Source organism: Abramis brama, assembly GCF_963993115.1.
Source record: "Abramis brama genome assembly, chromosome: 8".
In the NCBI taxonomy this organism is placed as follows: Eukaryota; Metazoa; Chordata; class Actinopteri; order Cypriniformes; family Leuciscidae; genus Abramis; species Abramis brama.
Window position 1 is genome coordinate 11827642 of NC_139970.1, and position 18729 is coordinate 11846370.

An 18729-nucleotide genomic window follows, 5' to 3' on the forward strand; every position below is an offset into this window, starting at 1 on the left:
CTGGCGCACACAACCATCATAAATCCATCATGGTTTTCTCAGAAATGTGAAGCTGAACAATAATAATTAGAAATGTTTCTCGAGCATCAAATCATCATATCAGAATGATTTCTGAAGGATCATGTGACACTGAAAACTGGAGTAATGATGCTGAAAATTCAGCTTTGATCACAGGAATAAATTGCATTTTAAAACATATTCAAATCGAAAACCGTTCTTTTAAATTGCAAAAGTATATTACTGTTTTTACTGTATTTTTGGTCCAATAAATGCAGTATTAGTGAGCAGAAGAGACTTCTTTCAGACACATTAACCCCAACCCTTTGAACATTATAGTGTACATCAATCATCACAAAGCATTTTGAATTTCATTTCTAAATGAGATTTTTTTTATGTTGATTTATGGAAGTTTGGGTCTGGATGTAAAGATAAAAGATATTTATATGAACTTAAGCATGAAGTTAAAAAAAAAAACCTAAATGGTGAATTGAGAACATGTGAGAACATTTCGAAAGCCTATTGGTGGCTTGTCTGCAAATCTTGTACCTCTGTGTGTATTGTGTAAATAAAACTGCCATAAGATGCATATTTACTGACATGTCAAAGTCTTTTTTCATTCAGAATTGTGTATTTTTAGCCTGGGTTTCCCCATGCTGCCTTGCGCGCAGTGCGATTTTATTCACGCCTCAGCGAGGGGACCAATCACAGAACGGGGAGGGAGCAGCAAGACAATGACGACGTCTATGCGACACAGAAGCAGTCTGTTTATATCTATGGATCCAACATGGCAGCAGACGTGAAGTTACCTTTCGATGCAGCCTTAGATAGTGATAGTGACCCATCGTCTTCTTCCTCGTCGAATTTCTGTCGCTCTACATACGTCATCTGGTATAATTGAAACGATTGGCTATGAGTTACGTACAGGCGCATTTGATAGCCCAATAAACGGCTCTGGGCATTCGTAAACCACGCCTCAAATACGAGAAAATGAGCATGTGGTTCCCAGACCACGTCTCAATGAGAAGAGGTCTGACGTTAGCCAGGCTAGTGTATTTTCACAATTCTTTTCAATTTGTTTCAGGTCATACACTGAACAAATCTGAAAAACGTATCCTCTGCCGAGATAATCCATCCACCTCACAGGTGTGGCATATCAAGATGCTGATTAGACAGCATGTTATTGCACAGGTGTGCCTTAGGCTGGCTATCAATATCACAATTCATTGGAGTGTGTGTGTGTGTGTGTGTGTATATATGTGTGTGTGTGTGTGTGTGTGTGTGCGTGTGTGTGTGTGTGTGTGTGTGTGTGTGTGCGTGTGTGTGTGAAAAAATCACAGCTTCATCGGAATGTTACGAAACTTAGTGACTTTTATGGCATTAGATATTGAGGATAAAAAAATTGAGGTCATGATCCGAGCAGGCTAAGTGGTCGTAAAAAAAACAGTTCCTTTTGTGCTCTTCAGTCAAAAATGACCGACCATAGGAAATGAATGGGAAATTGACAAAAACACAAATATTCTGAGAATTTTTGTGTACAATCTACAAATCGTGCTCAACAATGAAGGGGTGACACTCTTAAACATCAAGAGTGCAAAACAGACACACCCACTCACACACACACACATACAAACACACACACACACACACACACACACACACACACACACACACACACACACACACACACACACACACACACACACACAGCAGCTCATTTGCATTTAAAGGGACACATAAAAACGGCGCGTTTTTGCTCACCCTCAAAAGTGACAACTTTAACATGCTATATAAAAATATCTGTGGGGTATTTTGAGCTAAAACGTCACATACACACTCTGGGGACATCAGATACTTATTTTACATCTTGTGAAAAGGCCATTATACCACGCCTTTAAGCTGTTTTCCTCATGGGGACCCAAAAATGGTTGTAGAAGGAAAAGGATTTCCGATACTGTCATCTTTGTAGGGACATTTCGTTAAAACTAAATATAAAAAAGTGTATAAAATATAAAAGTGAAACTCCTCCAATGCCAATCTGTGTGTGGGCACGAGTAGCCAGTTGTGTAACTCTTATTTTTATTAATATGATTCTTATTCTTGCGGTACCATGACTTGAATAACTGCAATAATGACCTGAAAGATAATAGTTAATTATGTGATGTAATAGTGTTGTCCAGTTATGTCCTCTTCAGTGTCTGTTTAGCACCAAAAACACTCATATTTCACCAGTAGATGGCGATGAGTGAGTGAGTCAATATATCACTGACAACCAAGGATGGACAAATAAACCATCATAAATAGCGTTTAACAAATGTAAACAAAATGTAAACAGTGTGAAAGATGTGCCATTTTTCTGCCTGTGATATTGTTTTCATTTAATTTGTATCTATTTTGTCTATTATTGTTTGTCACTGTTTTATATTTGTTATTGTTGCATAATAATAAATCCATATTAATAATAAAAAATACATCCAAATTAATAACAAGTCCAAACGAAAAAGCCCATTTACAATTTTCTTTAACGTTTATTACAAATATACATGCAGCATTTCAATTCAACAGATACAAATGTTAAATAAAATATAAACACGTTAAACAAAATAAACACGTTCTGAGTTTCTGTCAGGTTGGTGTTGGACTTCTGGCTTCGGGTCAAGTCTCGAGCTCGGAGCTCTCAGCAAGCATGTTATTTCCTATCCAAAACAAAGAGTATATGAACAAGTCAACTCATGAATGTTTTTTTAGAGCTAGAACAGAATTGAATTCTGTTTGGTTTACTGATTCTGTTATTTTCCTGTTTACTACAGGGATGCTGCATTAAAACAATCTGTATAGTATCAAGCGCTATATAAATGAAGGTGATTTGACTATAACAAGAACATTCCCAGCTAGCAAAAAGTCGTCTATTAGACGTTGAATAGACGTAAATCTTCAACGTCTAATTACGGTCCACTGAAGGTTGAAAATGAAAATTGAAAACATTGAAAACAGGTCAATCTTCAACGTTTACTCGATGCCTATTGACAATTGTCAATTCTCAAGTCCCAACACATCAACATGCCAAATAACATTTTAGATTAACATATGAATGAAACAAAGCTTTAAAGAGAGAATAGCTTTATTATACTTAAAACAGCACATTTTAAATAAAATATAGTGCAATAAAACACGGATTTCACATTCCAAGAGTCAACACAAAACACAACTCAGAAAATTGACACTACAAATGTTCACACACCAGCTCTCCCGGGAGCATGTTCATGTGTCTCAGCCATAGCAGCCCTGATTTCAACTTCTGTGGCAGTTTTACTCCACTTCATTACTGCAGCTGCAAAAGAAAATATATTAGATGGTGCATGAATAAACCACGTCTTACATCATTAAGGCTCCCACTACACACTGTATTTACATTTAATCAATTAACAATTGCATGGATTTGCATACCTTCCCAAAAGAAATACAATTGGTAAGCTAAATTAGATATATATATATAAACATGATTACCTTTTACCACAGAGTAAAAAATGGTATCCTGGAAGGCTTGTTTCGCACTGCTACCCCGCGCCCCTTCATGTTGAAAGAAGCCATTAGGCTGTTGGTGAAAAGCCTGAGAATACATGCACAAAATCATAGGGTGAGGTCCACGCCTACATTCTACAAATATTCCTTTATGCTTGCATTATTCCTAATGAATCATCTCTTTCCGCATTTTTGATTTTCTATGTGCTAAGAGGAGGGCAAACAGAGCAGGCAATGAGTAAAAATGTAACTGCATAATTACATTCTATATTCTGAGCATGTGACAGTTGTTTAATACCTGTCCATCACTTTATGGACGCAGTCTTTATCATTCCTCCCTCCCACCATTGAGAGCTGGGACACCTGTACATGACACATGAAAAGACACTCAATACATTATGAATAAACCCATGGTGTTGGTAATATACTGATTGTTGCCAGATTGAGCTTAAATGGGAACTGGTCATGTTGACTCATCCATACATGTTGAGTCCATGCAAAATATTATGGGACAGTAGTACACCTCTAATACAAAGGCATGAAAATACGCCTTCACTGTGTGTCCCTCAATTACACATTCTATAAAGCTGTGCATGTTAACAGATGCACTAGAAAAGAATAATTTTGTCCAATATAGATCATTTAGACTTTTTGGAGACTGGGGGGGTCTAGTCTAATTGACATAGTTTAGTCCAATTTCTGTATAAATCTTACCCTTTGTTCCCAGAGGTTGCGGTCCTTGAGATGTGCCTCTTCTTGAGCAAACTCTTCTAAGGTTTCTAGCAACATGGACAGCAGAATTCAGGGGCTCATAGTGCCTCCCGACTCTTTTTATCTCATCTAGAATTTCAACTAGCTTTCCAAGCACTGACTTCTGGCTTTCTGTGGAAGAAAATACATTCATTTATTTTTGTCAAGTATTTTATAAATCTTACTTTATGATTATTAAAGAATGATACAAAATAATAAATATTGACCATGGACGTACTAGCTTGAGACATGGGGAATAAGCCTCTCTCGGACTGTGATGGCCTTCGAACTCCACGCTGAGGTGTGAGAGAACACCTAGATCCTGAAGAAAAATAACAATAAAAACAGCGTTGAAGCTCATTGAAATAGTTGTTAATTCTCCTACCTCACTTATTGACATTATTGCAGGAGCAGCTGTCTTTAAAAACTATGAAGAATGCAACTAATCATGGACTCACTGCCCTACCTTTTCTGCTCCCGGACTGTGATGGCCTTCGAACTCCACGCTGAGGTGTGCGAGAACCTCTAGATCCTGAAAAAAACAAACAAAAAAAGCGTTGAAGCTCATTGAAAAGTAATATTACAATAATTGAGGTTGGAGAATTGACAACTATGAAGAATGCAACTGATCATGGACATGAAGAAATTTACTAGCCAATGGCGATTCTATTGCCAAGGTGTGTGTAGAGGGTTGTAAAAAAATGTTTACTGACTTACTGGCTGACTCTGGACTAAATGCTTCTGATGATTCAGACCTTGTGGGTGAACGGTGAAGCGTTGGACGAGAACATCCAGAAACTGGATACGCGCAACTGGAAACAGGAAGGTTGAAAGACTTTGTTTTGAGCCCAGACTTAAAAATACTTTATATTCCATTTGCATTGTGAGCAAGTAAAGTAGAATAAATAAAAACATGAAATTACTGTCTGAAGATGCAGGACTCTCTGGTTGTCTAATGGCGGTGTTAGCCAGTTCTGGGGGTGCAGGTAACTGGAGCAGCATTGCATTTTGTCCTGTGGTTGTTAAAAGAAATTCCAAAACCAGAAGCATCAGCAACTTAAATGACAGAAAAACTCATATTGCCAACCATTCCCTGAAGCTTGATGACTGAATTACACCACTGGACCAGCCCAGCCATTTTACTCACCCCTATTTGAAAATTAATTTGAAAATCTCACTACAAATAATCCAGAATTGAAGACAAAAGATTATAATCCTCCTCTGCCTGTTAAACTTCCTCACACCTGAAACTGATCGAGTGAATCTCCTCAACTTCTCCAATCTGGTGTAGATGACGATCAAACCATTGATGTTCTAACATCTGCTCTAAGCTGGGGCGTTTAGTTGGATCCCGGGCTAGACACTGTCTAATCAGATCCCTGCAGTCTGTACACATTTTAATAAGGAGAGAGCTGGTTAGTCATGACCATGTGACCTGACATTTTCGCTATACGTTGAGCTATATCTAAAAATTCTGACACACTTCAACCTTTAACTTTCTGTACAAATCGTTTGCTTTATGTGTGTGTTTATCAATTTTATCATCATTATTCACTCACATTCGGATAAGTTGCTGTTCTGAAATATAACTTTGGCTTGTGTGATTTCCGTTCTATTAAGAAAAGGGAGACATGCATTCGACAACTTGTACAGCAACACTCCTAGAGACCAGACATTTGCTGGGACGGCGTGGAATCGAGGTTCTGTCAAGACTTCAGGTGGGCAGTATTTCAGAACTCCTGTAAGAAAGACATTTGCACATCGTTGAGCTTTTTTTTTAAAGCATCATCAAATAATTAGTACCTTCAGGTTTCCTCACCCCTGTATATGTTGCTCTCGTAGCCTTCACTACTAAACAGCTGACCGCAGCCAAAGTCTATCAGCTTGAGGTCTATCGTGTCTTTCTTCAACAGGAAATTCTGCGCATGAATGTCATTATGGAAAACACCACGATGGATGCAGTGTTGCACTGCCCGCACAGCCTGTATCATGACGACCCGTGAGAACCAGTCACTCCAAGGCTGACGAGTGATTGAGTCCAGCAAGCTCTCGCAGGGTTCGGGATACTCCATGACCAGAGTGAATCCTTTAGGATCTTCAAACCACTCGTACAGTTGTATGACGAAGGGGCTTATGGATTCTCGCCTCATCATCATCAGCAGCGCCACTTCTGTAACGAGAGGTTCGGGATGCCCAGGCTAGAGAGAAGAAGCAGATAGAAGGTTTGCTGGGTAAAAATCTGAAGAAAACATCATTTTGAAATGTACTATTCTATGATCTTTTTAGATGCGTTCAAAAGAGCCTTTTCAGCTCAAAGTTATTTGGTGCCTCTAGGCTTATTTGTTGATCACATTTATACCTAACGCTTCCTACGGGTGTATTAACTACAGTAATCTGCACTTAAACAACTCCACACACATTCAGGTTTTGGCCAACTTACAATATTAAGATAGCGATCGTTGTCAATCTTGCGTATCCGCTTGATGGCAACCTGCACACACAAAAACCCAGTTTCAATGACAGTAACAGTATTCAAGCACCTTGTACTAAGTATTAAACCATCTGTAAATTGTTTGAAATGTGTTTTGATGCATGCAAGAGCAAAATGTTTGTACAATTCAGTAAGATTTACCTTTTTGCCATCAAATTTGCGTATTCCCCGGAACACCCTTCCAAATCCTCCGGATCCAATCATCTTTTTCACGTTATAGAGAGACTCAAAGGACTCTGAAAAACACACAGAAAAATATGAGACAATTATTAGCTTGCTAGATCCATTGTTTTATTTAAAAAATATCAGTGCTGGTCGAGCAACAGCAAATCGGATGTTAAAATGTTAAAAACTGACTCAGTTGAAAAACTTGAAATAGCAAAATCTCTCTCTGTAGACTTTACACCGCCCAGCCTTATTTCAGTCTCACCTGTTGAGCTCTTGTTCACTGGAGAAGCCTCCACGGCACCCTGAGCAGTTCGGCCAGTTGATGTCTCTGTTGGCTCGACAGAAACTGGACCCGGCAGACACAGAGACCCTTCGAGGCTGTCGGACCTTGACAAACCCTGTTGGTTTGGGCTCTCCGATCCATCGCCACTCCACCTCCACTCGGCGCAGTACGAGCCTCGGCTGCTCAGACTCAACGGCTCGACACAGGCCTCAGAGAGGGACCAAGATGAGGATGACGCGATGCCCGGAGAAGAATCTCTGGAAGCAGTTCTCCAGGATCTGGAGCGGCCTGAGGATGGAACATTTCAGACATCAAAAACTGTTTTTTGTTTTGTTTTTTTAATAATATTAATTATCAATGTCAGTGCTGGTCACATCAAATTGTAACTTTGGTTTCACTTTATTTTGGTCCCTTTAAAGGGGACATATCATGCCAAATGCACTTTTTTAGCCCTTAAATGCATTTTGTTGTATATTTGGAGTGTTTAGAAGTACAGAAAATATGAAATTATTCTCTTCAGGTGCTTCGTTGATATCTTTATATTCTGTTTTGGTCATATTTTTCAACCTGTTCTGATTTTTCTGTTATCTATGACGTTTTTTGAACTATTACGTCACAATATTTGCAGCGGAACTGCCAAATAAGGACATTGACTTCCGGCCCAACACTTCGAGCAATCCGCCATTTTTATTTCTCGCTGCAATTTTGTAGTCCAAGCTAAAGGATGCAGAAGTTACGAGAGGGTAAGTTAAAATGTTCGGTTGTTGGATGTAGTAACCCACACGCTTCATTACACCGTTTAATGTAGATGAACTGCCGCGCTTGTGACAGGGCGCATGTTTAACTGAAAGAACGAGCAGAGAGAGAGAGAGACCCGGTCGCGCGCGCGCTCCCTCTCTTCGGAGCCAGGCGAAAGTGTAAACAAGACATCACCGTCTCCAAACTAGACGCTGTCTTGCTCTCTCTCCCTCGCACATATTAATCAAAATAAATCGACACGGTGGTAAAAGGTCGGAAGACCAAAGTTTCATGTGTAAATACAGTAACACACCATTGCGATACATCCATATGAAGACGTTGTTCTACAGGTTCGTCGTCTTCATTTTCATCTCGCTCCTGCTCCGACTCTGGCTCGAACGTGTAAGGCTGGCTGGACAAGTCTTCCGTTGTTGACGTTTTGTTAATAACGTGTGAATAAAAAGTTTCTGTGCCGCAGATAATCGTATCTCTGCTATCAAACTACAAAAATGTCCGAACGGGGTGGAGTTGAACCGAGTGTGGGCGGGGTATGAAGTGTCTCAATTGTATTTAAAGAGACCGCACCAAAACGTGTTGCTCTCAGACACACATCAGAAAAGGGGTAGAAAAGGGGCCTGTGGAGCTATAATAATGAGGAATTCAGACCCAAGCATTGCAGTTCCGCTTTATATAGACTACAAATGTATGATTTATATGTAAAAAGGAACAATTTAAAAGCATGATATGTCTCCTTTAAGACATTCTATAAGTCTATAAGTAACATTACACCTACATGTCTACTAACTCTCATTAGTAGAGTATTAGTAGACTCTACTAGAGTATTAGTAGACAGTAGACTTTCCCCTATTATAATAAATAATATTATAATGGGGGAAATAATTTTAATATTCTGTAAAAACAAGCCTTATTTTGAGTGGAAAACAAGATAATACTGTTTAAAATAATGATTTACCATTACTTGGCTTGACGCCGGAGTGATCTGGAGCAGGTGATGATGGTTCCGGAATAAAAGGCTCCACAACATCCACAGCACTACTGGAACAGCAGCAGAAAACAGCCTTCAAAGCCCTCCAGATCCTGAGGAGACAACCAGGTCTCTTCGTACGTTCTGGAGCTATTTCTGAAATGAAGAAAAAACAAATGAAAACAACTATTAGACACATCTGTAGTTGCAAAGTTACTTATAGTCGACAGAATGTTCAAAAGGGACCATCAAAATAAAGTGTTACCGTTACTTTAGTTGACAAATCAGCCATTGAAAATAGAAATAGAAACTAAGCCATTACTTCTTTATTAAAAGCATATTCTGACCTCTGCGAGAGTGTTTAGACGAAGTGGACGGACGTCCATCATCTGGGTTCCGCTTCGCCCTCGTCCCGCGAGCCTGACCTGTGGACACAGAAACAGAAAACTCAGAAGACAGAGATGTTAAATATCCAGGACGATCCTGGCTCTGGGTCGGGTCTGGCAGCGGCAGAGGTGGACAGTAACAAAGTACATTTATTTGAGCAGGGACGGACTGACAATCTGTGCGTTCTGGAAAAGTCCAGAACGGCCGTCCAACCGAGGGCCGTCGGCACAAAAAAAAAGTCTAATAAAGCAATATGAACAGCCAACAGCAGGGGCACTAATACGATCACTTATATGCTACGTGTAAAAAAAAAAGAGTCGGCCTACTAGCCACTGACTTAATAGTTTTATAAGGCTTACCTAGCTATTGCACTTTTAAATTTGCTTACATTATATTTGAATAGTTATAAGTTATAGTAGGCTTTATAGCAGTTGCGTCTGATAAACATCAAATGGGAAACGCTCAAAAAGCGGAACGAAACTTGTTTGATCTGTGCGCGGCCAAAGCAAGCAGGGCTGATCTCGATAACGCGAACATTATTACACAGAGCTGCGCGATCCACTGAGAAGCATTTCAATTCAGCGCAGAATTCTCTATTATAAACCCACAGATGACTATGTGATTTAAGTTAGTTAAAAGACAGATGAAAAAACAGGCGAAACAACAAACCAGTTAGAAAACATTTCACTCCACAACTTTACTGTAGTAAAACTGTAGTAAAACAAACTTTTTTTGGCAGAAATGTGCCTGTATATATTCATATTAAAAATGCTTTTATATATAGTCATGTTATTAAAGTTATTAAGTTGTTATTAAACGTAATGTTATTAAATGTAATCAATGCAGTAATGTTTTTGTTTAGAAGTTATGGCAGTTTATTTATTTTGCATTTATATTAATACTAAATATTTGTTTTTGATAACACATACTATAGATTTATAGAGAAAAAAAAAATCAATATATATTTTCATAATTTTTCAGGAATTGTTTAAAACTGCCTGAACCAGAACCAGATCTCAAGATATTTTATTATTTTGCATATTATGGTGAAAAGTAAAAAAAAAGTTAAAGGTAAAGTTAAAAAGCACCATGTTATATGTATAATAAATATTTTTGAGTATAACAAACAAGTAGCCCTTCTAGATTATTGTATCCCTAGAGGTAGCCCACAAAAAGGTTGGAGACCCCTGGTATATAGTAACTATATGTTTTATAATTACAAGTTTGTGTAATTTGGGGTTTCTGTGGGCAGTGACATTTCATTATTTGTATTTTATTTTCAATGCAGATGTAATGGCATTGTACAAATTTTTTGTTTTTATTTGAAGGCTGAGGCTTCATTAATAAACACAATCCCAATTATCATGATTGGTTTTGAGATGTTACTTGCTTGTCTGATAGGCTACAGTGTGTGGCATAGTATCAGGACATCCTGGCTATAGTGTCTGTAGCGCACGGCTAGGGGCGAATGGCCGGATGATGGGCCTATTTGGGAGAAAGTCCAGGGCTGTTTTTTAGCCCCAGTCTGTCCCTGTATTTGAGTACTGTACTTAAGTACACTTTTTGAGCATCTGTACTTTACTTGAGTATTATTTTTTTCTGGAAACATTTTACTTTAACTTCACTGCATTTGAAAGACGAGTATCGTACTTTTTACTCCACTACATTTCTGTCAAGGTCCTTGAGTAGAAAGTAGTTGGATTCTGACATCAATCTGATTTTCATTTTCAGCGTTGGGTTTGGTCTTCTAAATGCACATTTTGTCATTGTTTTGGAGCACACTAGCTTATAACAGTGGCTGACATATTCATACTAAAAGCCAAAAAACTTTAAATAGGGCACTATTTGAGGGAACAGCCCGAAACAGGGTGTCCGAAACTATTGTGGATGTTATTAAGAGCACTTATTCAATCTCACATTCAATCCCACTACAGGAACTGTGTTCTAGAAATAAATTTCATATTGATATGAGGGTAGGTATAGGCAGGCATAACGTTAGATTCAGAGGCACAAGGTACTGTAACTATCACAAACAACAATAATAAAACAATGTTCATTGACATTTACTTTTGATACTTAAGTACTTTTAAAAACTCTTTTCAACTTTTACTTGTAACTGAGTAATATTTGACTAGTAGTATCTGTAACTTACTTTCACTCAAGTAAGGAAATTGTGTAACTTACTTCGTCCATCTCTGGGCAGCGAATCTCCACGGTCACCAGAACCGGGTCTCCAAACCTCCTGACCAGCCGTCTGAGGGAAAGCAGCGCTCCTGGGTCTGGAGTGATCTTAGGATGGAATATTTCACAGATCACAGAGTTAGTAATATTTTAATAATAGTAATAATCAGCAATCAATGTCTGTGGCCAATTACAAATTTTTACTTCAGTTAAGTTACTCAAATTCAAAACTTTATTTCGCATGCAAGGAATCAAATACATGTGATCAAATGGGTTCTTCAAATTAATGTAGTCAGTCATTGTACAACATCATACCATAAACCATAAATGAAAAATTAAAGCACTCACCTCCTCTTTCACCCATCATTTGATCGTGAGCCATCGACATCTCCTCCAAACTGCAATAAAATCAAGAACACAAAACACAACACAACACAACAAAACACAACACAATACAATATAAATCTCCTCAGAAATACTCCCCTGAAAAAATATCAAACAAACAAATAAAAGTAACAAGTTATTCTCAGAAATTATATGACGCTTTCACAAATGTAAAGGATATATTCTCCGATGTCCTTCTAGAATAAAAGTCTCCTCTCAGAAATCCAGAAAACAGCTTCAAAGTCTCAAGTTTCGCACAGAAAATTCTCAGCAAAAGTCTGTTAAGTCGCCTCGCCCTCGTCTCTCAAACAACAGACAGCGGTCGATCGGGAATTGTGGATACATGCAGATTGCAGAATTCATAAAACGCGTCACTATAGCAACTAAAATTTGAATCACTGCAAGATTCAAGTGTAAATATAGGCAGCATTCATAACATGCGTCGCTACAGCATCTAAGATTTTAAAACACTATAAAGCACGTACAGACAGGGATCGGTTCGAGTGTAAATATATACGCAGTCAGAATTCATAACCTTCCTAGCAACTAAATTCGAATCACGCATGCACGCGCACATCGACTCTGATTTATTAAACAGTTACAAATTTAATGTTGACGTTTTCTTTTATATGATATTCATTCTTTCAGAACAGTTTTATTATTAAAACCCGTGGAAAATGCGCGCAAAAAGGCACAAGGGAGAATAAATCGGACATCATATAAATTAATTAAATTGGCCCTTTTCCGCATATATAACCACAAGGCCAATCAGCTTTCAGTATCACTAATGCGTCATCCAACCGGTTAGTAGTAGTGGTGAAGAAATCCAAATTATTGTTGAATTCTCTATTAAAATTGTTCACAATTGCTACCCAGTTAACTATAAACGTGATAAATTTGCCCCCATTAAATATCAAACTAAAACGACAGATTGCATTGTGGGTTTAACCTGATGCAGCAAAAGATTTGTTGATTACAGTGAAACTTTTTTTTTCTTTGCTTACAAAAAATAGTTATTTTTATTAAATAGTAATAGTAATAATTATTAAAGCATTGCAGTATTTCTTGACCAAAGTGCTTCTGTAATATTTAGTGTATCTATAGTGTATTCCTGGAAATGGACCCTTCAACTTTTCCATTATTATCTCACCAGTTGAACTATAATGAGCATATATATATATATATATATATATATAAAATGAACATATATAAAAACTATAATAGCATACAATGTTATAAGACTACAAATAATATTTTTACAAATCAGTTATTTCCTCCCACAAATTTCTCTCATCTTAACTATACATAATAACTTTTTGTCACCCGACTGAATTTGATCAGAAGGGATGTGTAAGCACTATTATTTGAAAAACTTCTCTGTTTTGTATTATTAAAAGCATTGTTTGACTATACAAGGGTAAATTCTACTGTGATAATTCTACTATGGTATTTACCAATTGTTCTTATGCATTATTGCAGTAGTGGTACTTCACTTTCTCTAGACTCAACTCACTGGGCCCATTTGGAGCAATCTGTGTCTATGTGCTAATATAATATACCTTGTACATCTAGCCTCTAGTCTAGAGAGAATATGGTTGTTCATATCTAAGGGCCCAAATCTAAAAAAAAAAATTGTGAGGGCACTGACCACTAGGCTATTGAAGCTTTAATCTGCAGCAATTTGATAAATATTAGAACCTCATTGTGTACGAAACAAAGAGGGAACAGAATCCGACGGCAAATAGTTCAGCTGTCGAAATCCGTTCCCCCACCCCAATGATGAGAGATGTTGATGTATCGGCTTAAAATATGCTTATGCTATTCTGTGTGTGGATGGAGCTTAAACAGCATCAATTTGATAAATATTAGAACCTCAGTTTGTCAGAAATATGGGGGGAACAGAATCCGACGGCAAAAAAACAGCTGTCGAAATCCGTTCCCCCACCCCAATGATGAGAGATGTTGATGTATCGGCTTAAAATATGCTTATTCTATTCTATGTGTGGATGGAGCTTAACTTGCATCAGTTTACAGAATTTATTATCTGGCCTTTTATTATGATCGGACAGTATAGTATCAAGAAAGTTTGATGACCCGGGACTTGAACTTGGGTCGCCCAAAGCTGAAATAAAATTGTGAGGGCACTGACCACTAGGCTATTGAAGACAGTGATTTGCTGCAATTTGATAAATATTAGAACCTCATTGTGTACGAAACATAGGGGGAACAGAATCCGACGGCAAATAGTTCAGCTGTCGAAATCCGTTCCCCCACCCCAATGATGAGAGATGTTGATGTATCGGCTTAAAATATGCTTATGCTATTCTGTGTGTGGATGGAGCTTAAACAGCATCAATTTGATAAATATTAGAACCTCAGTTTGTCAGAAATATGGGGGGAACAGAATCCGACGGCAAAAAAACAGCTGTCGAAATCCGTTCCCCCAGCCCAATGATGAGAGATGTTGATGTATCGGCTTAAAATATGCTTATTCTATTTCGTGTGTGGATGGAGCTTAACTTGCATCAGTTTAAAGAATGTATTTCCTTGCCTTTTATTATAATTGGACAGTATAGTATCAAGAAGGTTTGACGACCCGGGACTTGAACTCGGGTCGCCCAAAGCTAAAGTAAAATTAGGAGGGCATTGACCACTAGGCTATTGAAGCTTTAGTCTACAGCAATTTGATAAATATTAGAACCTCATTGTGTACGAAACATAGGGGGAACAGAATCCGATGGCAAATAGTTTAGCTGACGAAATCCGTTCCCCCACCCCAATGATGAGAGATGTTGATGTATCGGCTTAAAATATGCTTATTCTGTTTCGTGTGTGGATGGAGCTTAACTTGCTTCAGTTTACAGAATTTATTTTCTGGCCTTTTATTATGATCGGACAGTATAGTATCAAGAAAGTTTGATGACCCGGGACTTGAACTTGGGTCGCCCAAAGCTGAAATAAAATTGTGAGGGCACTGACCACTAGGCTATTGAAGATAATGATTTGCTGCAATTTGATAAATATTAGAACCTCATTGTGTACGAAACATAGGGGGAACAGAATCCGACGGCAAATAGTTCAGCTGTCGAAATCCGTTCCCCCACCCCAATGATGAGAGATGTTGATGTATCGGCTTAAAAAATGCTTATTCTATTCTGTGTGTGGATGGAGCTTAAACAGCATCAATTTCATGTTTTTCAAAATATACAAACACTTTTAAACAGTATTCCACAATCTGAATAAAACATTATCATGTCTGTATCATAGAGATGCTTAGAAGCAATGGAAATTGGATCCAATCACAGTTTTATTAAACAAAAACTCTTAAACATATAGCAAGGAACACAGAGATGGGGCCAAGTAACAGAAACAGATGCAACTCAATACAATACAATACCACTGTACAAATAGAGTACAATGAACAAATCTTCAGGTTTGCTGTAACATGGCCCTATTCAATACATATTCACCCCCATCACCATGATTAAATACTAATTGATCTTTTAGCAATGCTCAAAATAATTTCAACTCAACTTTAACAGCTTTGTCTATTGTTGAGAAAATGGTGTGTATGTCGCTCCACTGAAAATATAGACTTGTTTTGCAGCATTCTGGTGAGCATGAACGTGACTGGCCTATTCCAGAGTGAGACTCATCGCTGCTTTGACACGTACCACACATCGGGTGTTGTGCCATCCCAGTTGAAAAAGTACCAATTTTTTTTTCCCCCACCAATACCAATAAAATCTCCATTTTTTGGGTTTAGAAAAATGGCAAGTCTATGGCCGTCGAAAGCAGATAAGCACATTCGATGTATAATCTTCGTAAGGTTCCATAGCGCAGAGTTTGACTGTGTGTGTGTGTGTGACCCCTTTTCAAACACAAATCTTCCTACACGATCATCAGACATCAGAAAGTCCTGTTTCACAAAATCTTCATCTTCATGGAGAAACTCTGTCAAACTAATTTTCTGGCGTAGATAGTGAAGGTCTTCATCTGTTTAAGCTTGTTAACTGGTCAGTCCTGTTCAGCTGTTGCTGTTCTTGTCTGTGTCACACACATCTCTCTAGATGTTTCATCTCTCTAGGAGTTTTTGGAGTAGCCATTGTAACACTAGAGTTGTAGAATGTCTGTTTTATTTATTTAATTACTATCTTAAATCTTATTTAAATACCAAATTCAGGAGGCTGGGCTGTAGGTGTCAAACGTCCAAGGATGTAATGCTCTAAGGATGTGACACCTTCAGTAGTCATAAAACACCACACTTAGGGAGATTAACCTGTTTTTTTTTTTCCTTCAAACAATAGTGATAAAAGTATTTTGTTTTACACCATAGTTTGTGAAGGTCTCTGATAGACAGATGTCTTCATACCTTTGTTTTACTGTGTTTTTAAAAACATTACATAGATGTTTTATTACATTAAATATATAAGAGTTCCTTGTGCTGCATTCTATATCCACATACCACCCCAAAATTCATGGGAGCATTGTCTTATTTGAACAAGGAGAAGCTGAGAACACCTAGAGCTCACTGAAATTACAGCAGATTAGAGGAAACAGTTGTTTTTCAAAGTTGCTTTGCAAAGTGTAAGGAAAACAGACACACACACACACGCACACACACAACTGTGCAATCACACGGTCAACAGTTTCTAAAACAGTTTGTTTCAGTAAAAGTACAAACAAAATCAAAGTAGCATGAAAATACAATAAAATAAAATCCCCCCCCCCCCCCCCCCCCAAATGTCTCCAAACTGTTACATGTTACAATGAAACTTTGAAACAATGGAACTTTGGAACAATGAAACACACTACAATGAAAACGTTGTGACTTGTGAGAACACTAACACTGTTAAACATGCAGGACAATAACTGTTCCAATTCAACTCTGATGTGACTGAGCTTGTTTCACATGTAAAATGATCACAGTAATAAACAGTTCACATGCATTTGCTAGCTAACTATTGAAATTTACAGTATGCTAAAACATTTTGGTATTCTGCTGTTGAGAACTACAACTGCATGTTTTCATTAAAAAGGAGAACAAAATGTTGAGCCATAAAACACAAGTTCTGTTTTCTGTATCAAACCTAAAAGACAGACGCCTAAAACACTGGTGTCATAGTATTGGTGTGGACAGAATAATAAAAAAAGGCATGAATCATCCCACCTTTCACTTAAAGTTACTACTTATCAACTGTAATTCATTTACTTAACAGTTGTTTAGAGACATAGACAAAAGAACTGTGTATCTATGACTGTGCGGTGAAATGCAGAGTTTTAAGTGTAATAGTTCTAAAAGTTTGAAGTGTAATGGTTGAATAACAGAAAAAGGACATAACTCACTTTTCATGTTGGGTCGGTGTGTCTTGCGATCCCACAGCGTAGACAGACCAGAAAGATGTCCTAAAAGAAATTTGTTTAGTCTCAACCAGTGTCATGTAGAAGGACTGACATTTAATTCTCAAAATGCTGCATTTGTTCATGTTTTCATTCTTCCTATGAACATATTTGACCACGCTCAGAGAGTAGTACAAAAGACTGTACAAAAACAGAGAAACTAATTGTAAAGCGTGACATAGTTTAGTGGAAAAATATCATTTTACATACTGTATCAACATAAACGAGGAATTCTGTATTCTTTATGGCTAATTGTCTCTTTTCCTATATGCCTTACACAAATTGACCTTGAATTTACTTTTGTGCAAACATAATTCCTGTATAACGATTATGTTTGAATGTTATCTATAGTCTTTACAAGGACGTGCAACTTTATAGTTCTTAATGTGTTTGCATTACAACAGTGTGGCATAGTTCCTCTAACAAATCTGACAGAAGAGCAAAAAAATAAAAAATGACAAAGATTTTTAGCACATATAGTAACTTTATTTGAGTCAAAGAAGATGGTGATAACAATTGAAAAACTATAATCTTTAATGTTAAGCGGGTTGTTGAAATAAACTATTCTGCGGACGTTAAACAACTTAATATAATATTAAGTATAATATAATATAATATGAAATACTGATTTGTCAAAAAGAGAAAGTTCAGTCATATATTTAAAAAGCCTCTTAAATGAAAGGCCTGCGTTCATCACACACATTTTCCCATGTGTGGAATAGCATGAACTAACATCGGTTTCACCTAAAACTAAACACAGACCAACAAACAAAGAAATGTGAACAGTGTCATCTCAATAAGGTGACTAAATCTAGTGGAGTAATAAAAAGTCATTTGTGAAACCATATTTACAAACGTTTAACAAACTTACAAATTGTTCATCATTTGAGTTTTCTACATTCTGTATGCATCATAAATGATGTTTGTATGGCGTAACTTATTTTCTTAGTGATTTGGGGTCTTGAATTTACATGGTGAATTTCTACACACGTCATTTTTTTATTTTATCTGCGGGGTTTGCCAGCCTCAATCTTAAATGAATGTGCAGCTCTCAGTGCAATAGTCAGATGTGATTCAGTTGTAACAGATTAAGTGTAAAACAGTATAACTTACTTTTCGTGTTGATGCTTTGTGTAATCCGAAATCATAGATCGCTGTAAAGTTGCACTAAAAGAAATATCAATTTAGTCAAACACTCTCAAGCAGAAAGACTTTCACTTAAATTCTTAATTTGCATTTTTTCCTATAAACACTGAATGTTGACAGTTCTCAAAGAAGAGTCCAACAAACAAAATAGTGCTATCTGAATAAAGTGACTAACACTAGTGGAGTGATAAAAACATCACTTACGAAACAAAATTTACAAACTTTCACAATTGCTCACGAATGGATTTTGTGTATTTATTATAAATGTTACTTTTCAATGTATGCTGAGCCCTCTTT

General features: G+C 37.4%; 2 protein-coding genes across 2 annotated transcripts in view; both read right to left on the reverse strand.

The window, feature by feature from the left end:
• The window catches only part of LOC311087838 (uncharacterized protein), a gene marked incomplete at its 5' end in the record, with an annotated part of 30609 nt that extends 25338 nt beyond the window's left edge, over nucleotides 1-5271 (reverse strand). The window contains 7 exons of the mRNA XM_084121308.1: nucleotides 3818-3882; nucleotides 4234-4298; nucleotides 4392-4401; nucleotides 4508-4591; nucleotides 4736-4801; nucleotides 4987-5081; nucleotides 5193-5271. Coding sequence (XP_083977434.1) covers nucleotides 3818-3882; nucleotides 4234-4298; nucleotides 4392-4401; nucleotides 4508-4591; nucleotides 4736-4801; nucleotides 4987-5081; nucleotides 5193-5271 — 464 coding nt within the window. The remainder of the gene's footprint in view (nucleotides 1-3817; nucleotides 3883-4233; nucleotides 4299-4391; nucleotides 4402-4507; nucleotides 4592-4735; nucleotides 4802-4986; nucleotides 5082-5192) is intronic.
• On the reverse strand, nucleotides 2506-10739 carry LOC311087839 (serine/threonine-protein kinase pim-2-like; the record flags this gene model as incomplete). The annotated part of the gene is made up of 16 exons (XM_084121309.1): nucleotides 2506-2693; nucleotides 3239-3328; nucleotides 3505-3607; nucleotides 3818-3882; nucleotides 4234-4401; nucleotides 4508-4801; nucleotides 4987-5081; nucleotides 5193-5282; nucleotides 5829-6008; nucleotides 6089-6467; nucleotides 6710-6760; nucleotides 6902-6996; nucleotides 7191-7499; nucleotides 8923-9090; nucleotides 9282-9359; nucleotides 10712-10739. Coding segments are annotated over 9 exons (1290 nt in total). The 3' UTR covers nucleotides 2506-2693; nucleotides 3239-3328; nucleotides 3505-3607; nucleotides 3818-3882; nucleotides 4234-4401; nucleotides 4508-4801; nucleotides 4987-5081; nucleotides 5193-5280.
• Between the last annotated feature and the right edge of the window lie 7990 nt (nucleotides 10740-18729).